The following is a 7524-nucleotide window of genomic DNA, read 5'->3' as shown; positions in this document are numbered from 1 at the left end:
TCTCGATATTCCCATCTTTCTCCACCAGTTCGGCCGCTTACGGCAAGAACGTTTCTTTGTGAAAATGCCTTCACAGAGTTTTCAAAAGACAAAACCCTTCACATGCTCCACCAAGGGAGACGCTTCGGTACTTTTGGAGCGTGAAATACCCCACGTCTGTCCCTCAAAAATAAAAGCTGAGACTTCCCAGGTCATAGGAACGAGAGACAAGTCCACGGTCAGGGATGCTTGTGGAGAAGAATAAAGACTTTATTATCCCCCCCAGGGAAAAAAAAAAAGCCAAAAAACAAACGATCAGTACAAAAAAGCAGTTTTCTGTTATTCGGCTGAGAATTTCTTTCCATGATTTCTCCCATTAAAGTATAGTTTTCAAAGCAACCACCACGACAAAGGAAGTATCTAATTAGTCCATTTTCTTCTGATCCAGGAATGCTGAACATTTACTGTCCCATCTGCGGCAGTATCAGCAGGGTAATGAACGCAGTTTCTATTACTTAACTATTCTTTGAACTCCAAGAACTGTTGAAGTCTTTTCTGATGCTCGGCAGATGCCTGTACCGCGCTGAATGGAACACAAATTCAAAGCATAAGCTTATTTTCCGTGAAGCATATTAAGTGAACCACAGAACACGAAGTCGGGATGGCTCAGAACAATGAACAGGCATCGAGGTCTGAGCGAGGGCCGCCCCCTCCTCGCGTGCTCGCCCTCAGCGTCCGAGGCCCTGCTCTGGAACCTGCGGAGCCCGGGCCAACTGGCGCGAGGAGGGGGCTTCCCGACAGGACGGGCCTGCCCTACGGAACCTGCTTTGGACGTGGAATCCCAAGCCTGGCCAGGACTTTTCTGGAGTTTATTATTTGATTTGAACCAGACTCTGCATTATCTCGGAGCTGCGGGTTTTCTGGATTGCCTTTCATGTACGATCCCTTAAAGCAAACTGTTTGGTTAGAACACAATGGCCCACACGAAGTGCTTTCAAAGGTAACAGCTTAGGGGTTTGCTTGCCTTTCCTTTTGAACGAAGGATGCTTCATTTTAGGGCTTTTTCATCCCCCCTCAATGCAAGGCCACATGAATTCTAAGGCAAATCTACCTAGACACTCATTGTGAAATGGTCTTTTTTTTTTTAAAGCTTCTGAAGAAAAAAAATCCAGCAAGAAATATTTTGGGACCTGAAGTTCTGGAAGCAGAGGCAGGCCACGGGGGCAGAAGATGAGAAACTGTGCTTTAGACCCGGCTCTCCCACTAGTCATGTGATCCAGGGCAAAGCACTTCCCAGCATCGGGCCTCAGTCTCCACATCTGCAAAGTGGTTCCTTCTTGCAGTCAAGAAGCTAAAAAACGCCTCCTGCGGCTGTCACAGGGGAAACTCTTGGTAAAAGTTGGGGCGCGCCTCGCTTTTTACAAGGAAGCGCTCCGATGAGAGCCCCTCCCAAGTCCCTGCCAGCTCCTAATCCTCGGTCCCTCACCTGCTCGATGTAGGACATGTTCCAGATAACGGAAGTCTGCCTTTTAAGGAGTCAAATCCCTCCACTCTTACTCAAAACTGCTCCCGTGTTCTAGGCACTCCCCTGTGGGGCCTTTCTAAAGGATTCGGGGTCGCGCCTACAAACGAGGAAGCACCCTGACAGCCGTGGCCCCGGGCCCTCGGACGCTCTCCTTCCTCAGGGAACGAGGAGGGAGGGGCATGGGTGACCTCAGCTGGCGGCGTCAGGGGACTTTCTGGGAAGTGTCTATTCACAGTACTCAAGTCTCTCTCCCAACCTCCCTCTTGAGTCGCCACTCTGCAGCGGGCCAGAACACGGGGACCGAAGGCCGAACACAAGGGGAACCTGAGGTTTCACCTCTGGACTCACTGGCACTGAACCTCTGTTTAAAATCTGGCTTCAGCCAGGGTGGACGTGCTGAGACAGGCTTTCCCGGCCATTCTGTTCTGCCCACCCCCACACACCCTCCCCACCTCCTGGGTTCCCCTTGATCTTCTAGAGCCCCTTTTGTGTGCTGGAGATTTTCCTCTTCTTTAATCTGTCTCCCAACTGCGGCTGGATTCTCTCAACTAGTCAGAGTCCTTGCAGGCAGGGCCCTGTGTCAGAGGCGACTGTCCCGAGAGCCTCTCAATGGGTGGGTCCCCTGCCCAAACTCTACCTAGTAAGGAATGATGGGTGGCCCTGCCTGTGGGGGTGGACCTTGAGAACTCAAGGAGTGGGGACCTCCAGAGGAGCTGGACACAGATGTTGGAGAGAGAGGATGAGAGGGAAAAAGGAAGGAGGGAAGGGAGAGAAGGAGAAGTTGACATTTTTTTAAATTAGAGATTTTAACATACTTTATGATTTGGCCACAACCAAAGAGCAGCCCAGCTAAGTCTAGAGAACGGAGGTCTAGCGGAAGAAGGCTGGTCACCAAGAGATCAATTTTTTTTTCAGTCATATCAATTCATAAAAATTATCTACTGAGTTATGAAAGGGCAGACTAGAAAGGGGCAAATTCCTCATCGAGGGTCCACTAAGATCTTTGTAAAGAGTCCCACAGAGTGCCTGGCACCCAGTAACACCACTTTTCCAAGGCCACAACAGGAGTAGGTGGCAGACACAAGATCAGAATTATGGGCTAGTGACTTGTACCACAACAAACCGCCCCTCATAAATGAATTATGGGGGGCAGCTGGGTGGCTCAGTGGATGGAGAGCCAGGCCTAGAGATGGGAGGTCCTGGGTTCAAATCTGGACTTAGACACTTCCCAGCTGTGTGACCCTGGGCAAGTCACTTGACCCCCATTGCCCACCCTTACTCATCTTCTGCCTTGGAACCAATATACAGTATTGACTCCAAGACAGAAGGTAAGTTCTCAAAAAACAAACAGACAAACAAACAAATAAATAAATTATGGTCGCTGAGAAGTGAAAAGATGCTTTACACATCTGAGCTTCTCAAAAAACTGTTCTGACCTTTGACTGGTATTAGACTAAATTGACACAATAACTGGGTTTTTCTGTCATTTTTACTAGGATGATTTGGCCCATCCACACCCAGTGAATGTCCTCATTATTTCTATCCTCTTTTCCTGTCAATAGTGTCATGTTTGTTTTTATAAATATCACCTGTGTTTAAATGACTTCCCAAACACTTACTGGTTTTTACTGAAAACGTTTCTTACTGTGTTTTCTTGGTATTGTCAGCAGTATGAAAGTCTAAATGAGATTTATGGGTTTCCTATATACTGGTACCTTGATAAACTCATTGTCTCATTTTTTCTTTGAAACCATTGTATTTCCTAGGCATCCTGCCTAGACATTTACCGCTAATATTCTATCCTCTTCGTTTTTCCTCTATTTCTCCTGTGTTATTGCACCGAGTAGTATAGTACTTAAAGGGCCAGCCTCAAAAGGAGGAAAACAGTCCCACCTTTGGCCTATCTTGGCTCAGAGACCCCAGGACCTAGAGGAGGCGTCTTCCTCACTAGGGGCTCCCTCTCTAAATGAAGGCCCTAAGTTATCACCATCGCCAGCACTTCCAATACAGAGCCACAAAGGAGTGGGAAAACCTGAAGACAAGACCCAACCCGAGTTTGAATCCTGGTTTTGCCACTCACCATGCGTCCATGGGAGAAAGCCAGCTAATGTCACTGAGCCTCCATTTCCCCTAATGTAAAATGGGGACCTCTCAGGATAGGTGCTCTATAAGCCTGATGAGGAGCTATAGCAATGGGCTATGATTATGTCCGGCTGACAGGGCAAAAAGGGACAATCCTGAACCTGTCTTTGGCAGGCACACTTCTGGTTTCACACAGCATATCACGGGGATTTTTGGTTTCAAGTTCATTTTTATGGCATAGGAAAAAAAAAATCTCTCCAGCCCTATTCTGAGTGTCACAGAAGAACATCAATCTTTCCTACTAAGAGAATGATCCTCAGGAAATGATGTCTCAGAGCTGGCCAGGCAGGGAACATGAGCTCATTTCAGTCGAGGCTGGCTGGGTGACCCTGAGCAGGTCTCTTAAGGTCTCATAGCCTTTGCTCCAAGATGATGAGGCGAGAAGGGGCCTTCAATCCCCCGCAGGTCTGATCCAAAGTGTCCTGTATAATTAGGATTTGCTCCCCAGGACTCTAAATCCCAGGTTCCCATGTTCCTTCTCACAGTATGTGCTAACGTAGGGAGGATACGTTTTGTGTAGCCCTGCCTCTCATTCTCTCTTTCCCCCTGATGGTAGTTTCTGGAAGGTGGGGGAGTGCCAGGCAGAAGAATTTTTCTCATGTCTTTACTCAGGTTTTTACTTTTGTTCTTGTATTTTTTTCTACTTCAAGTGATTATTAATAAATCTTATAAAATATAGTACTTGGAGCTACTGGATCTTAATTTTAATCTTACAGTCGCGAGCCCATGGCTGCAGGATGTCTAATGGAAATCCTGCCCAGGCACAAGGAGGAAGCCTGCTAATGCCATGTTCTGCATGGATTGGGCACCTGACCACCCATGAAGGCAAAAAAGAAGCTACCACCTGCACCAGCCAAATTCCTCTAACGCTCCTCTTCTTTTTGTTCGGATGTCTACTTTTTATTTCTAATTCTGGTGCCTTGTGTTTCCCTTCTCCTTTTTCTAAGTTTGCTAACTTTGTCAATTTTATTAGTTTTAAGAACAGCTCTTGCTTTTCTTGATTAATCCAGTCTTTTCATATTCCTAACCATTTGTTTTGGCTTTCAACATTATTCTCCCTCCTTTGGAGGAAAAAGCTGCAGGCTTGAACTCAGAAAACCTGGGTCCAGGCCACTCTTCCACTGCTCGGGTGATCTCTGACCAGGCCCCTCCTCTCTCTGTACTTAGATGTATGTAGGAAAAAAGGGCGTCGGAAGCGGTCACCAAAAGCCCCTTCTTGGGCACCCTGACAGCACAAGGAAACCTAAAACCATTTGCTCCCCACATTCAAACCATGAGGAAACAGGCTGACCAGCTAGCTGTATCCCTCTCAGTCCCCTGGACCTAGGCAGGACTCACAAGAGAGAACAACAGCTACTACCAGGCTGAAGACACCCGGATCCCTCTTTGGGGGGTGGGGAGGGTGGGGGTGGTGCATCTCCCGATCTGTTTCCAAGCACATCTTTCTATCATGACTGCCCAAGGAGCACTTGGTCTAGGACTGCAGAAGTGGGAGCTACTACAGGTAGAATTCTCTATTCTGGTCAGTGGGCTGACCTTTAGGCAATGCTATTAAACTCCTTTTTTTTTCCAAAGGGCGTTTCTCAAATGGTTGAGGTACTTTGGTGGTGAGTTTTCTGGTTTTTTTTTTTTTGTTTTGTTTTTAAACTCTTACCTTCTGTCTGAGTATCAGTTCTAAGACAGGTAAGCAGCAAGGACCAGGCAATGGGGATTAAGTGACTTGCCCAGGGTCACACAGCTTAGAATCCAGGTCCTACTGTGCTACCTAGCTGCCCCTTCTATTGTGTTTTAAAGGAGAACTTTTAGCAGTTTGGGGGGGATTCTAAGCCACCTACAACTTCACGTGTGGCTTCCAGCTCTCAATACACTTCTCCACTCACTTCCCCTCTTCTAATTTACTATGGCAATGCTTACACAGTCAAACCAAGCTCGGGAGACTGTGCCTCAATGAGGAGAGAAAGGGTCTGGGCTGGTGGCTCTTTCGCACAATTAAGAAATTTCATCTGTCCTAATGACTCAACTTGAAGCTGAGGCCTGACCGTGGGTTCACTCATCCAGATTCACAATAAAGTCATGAAGGTGGTCCTGCCTAGCTGTGACGGCCAGCAATTCCCCAAGGGCAGAGGAAGGACTGCAGGCACTGCAAACAGACTTACTTGAGATGTTCACCAAAAGTGGTTGTTATCCTGTAGATGGCCGTTTTCAGGGAGGCCCGGAGCGCAAACCTCAGTGTCTTATAAGAAGTATCCATGAGGCTTCCTGAGGTCCTGGGCGGTCTGCTGGATGCGTGTGGCAGCTTGAAGTGTTTATCTACTGCCTAAAGGGCAAGAAGAAGTTGGATAACTCAGAACTGGGCTGATGAGACTTAGGTCACAGGGACGAGCTCATCACATATGGGCCACAGAGGGGTTCAAGTGAGGAAAAGGTTATTTACTCTACCTAGCCTTGTGACCCTGGGCAAGTCATTTAACCTCCACTGCCTAGCCCTGACAGCTCTTCTGCCCTGGAACCAATACACAATATTGATTCTAAGACAGAAGGTAAGAGTTTAAAATAGGGCTGATCAGTAGCCAGAACACCACTGGTCAGAGAGAAGAGAAGCTGAGTCTTCTGGGATGGACACGCTTGAGCCAGTAGCTGCAAACCAGTCCTAAGGCCTCGGCCCCAGGGTTGCCCTGGGAGCTGGGTCCTTTCCACTGCACCCATCCATGAGCACCTTTTAAAGCAGCTGGTATTTGGGAGGGAGGGCGGATGTCTGCGTGTCACAGGGTCTGGGAACTGCCTGGGAGAGGACGCAGATAACTCAAGAGATCCCCAAGCATATCTGAATGCCCAGTGGAGCCACCAGAGAGCAGACAAGTTATCCCAGAGGGAGGCCAGAGGCAGGGCCTGAAGGCCAAAAGTAAACCTACCAGCCTATCCAAAAATGAAGTCCCTCCATAGAGGGGCTCCAGGGCTAGGTTGGGGTCAGATCCTCCCTCTGACATGCAGGAACTGCTTGGCCTTGGCAAACGTCCTTACCTCCCTCAGCCTCAGCCTCCGCCTCCTCATCTGTAAATGGGGGCAAAGATTCCCCAAGCCCTGTGAGGCCCGAGTGACCACAGATAGAGCGTGTGGTGGTGATCAGCTCCTTGGACAGAACAAGTGAGTCATGGGCCAGAAACAATGTCCCCCACTGGGCTGAGCCCAAGCAAAACCTGTCTTCTCCAGGAAGCCTTCTCTAAGCCTTACTTCCAGGGTCCTCCCTCTGGTCATCTCCTCCTGTTTATCCTGTCTCTAACTTGTTGGTGCCTATGTGTTTGCCTGTTGTCTTCCCCATTAGGTTGTGGGTTCCTTGAGGAGAGGGACTGTCTTTTGCCTCCTTCTGTACCCCAGCACTTAGCACAAGGCCTGGCACATATCAGGAGCTCAATCAATGTTTACTGATTGATAGGAATATGGATAACTCCAAGAGACAGTGGAGCAGAGAGGATCAAATTAGACCCTCCCAACTGCGCAGACTGTGTGACTGTGACTAAGTCACCCACATTCTCAGTGCCTCAAGCAGAAGAGCAGGCATGGCTCTGGATAGGCACAAGCAGAGTTCATACACAACTAAAATCTTCTCCAAAACAGAAGTCCCATCTGCATGGCCCTTTAGAGGTTTCCAAGCACACTGTAAGGGAAGGATGTACAAGCAGAATTTCCTCATCTGTAAAATAGGTAAACTGAGGCTTTGTAATTACAGGTTGTCCCCACAACACTGCCCTCCTTGCAGTCTCGGTGCCTCCCTAGCATGTGCTCTGGGTCGTGGGCCCACACAGGCATCCTTTCGTTCCCAGCTTCCAAAGACTCCTACAAGCTCTAGTCATCGGAAGCTGAAGGAGGGTCTGCTCCCA

General features: G+C 48.4%; 1 protein-coding gene across 1 annotated transcript in view; it reads right to left on the bottom strand.

The window, feature by feature from the left end:
• Nucleotides 1-228: 228 nt before the first annotated feature.
• The window catches only part of NDC1 (NDC1 transmembrane nucleoporin), a 56791-nt gene continuing 49495 nt past the window's right edge, over nucleotides 229-7524 (bottom strand). The window contains exons 19-20 of the mRNA XM_044674801.1: nucleotides 5803-5963; nucleotides 229-562 (exon numbers count right to left, since the gene is read on the bottom strand). Coding sequence (XP_044530736.1) covers nucleotides 499-562; nucleotides 5803-5963 — 225 coding nt within the window. The 3' untranslated portion in view covers nucleotides 229-498. The remainder of the gene's footprint in view (nucleotides 563-5802; nucleotides 5964-7524) is intronic.

Source organism: Gracilinanus agilis, chromosome 4, assembly GCF_016433145.1.
Source record: "Gracilinanus agilis isolate LMUSP501 chromosome 4, AgileGrace, whole genome shotgun sequence".
Classification (NCBI taxonomy): domain Eukaryota; kingdom Metazoa; phylum Chordata; class Mammalia; order Didelphimorphia; family Didelphidae; genus Gracilinanus; species Gracilinanus agilis.
The sequence above is the reverse complement of the archived record's forward strand: the minus strand, read 5'-3'. Positions and strand labels throughout refer to the sequence as shown.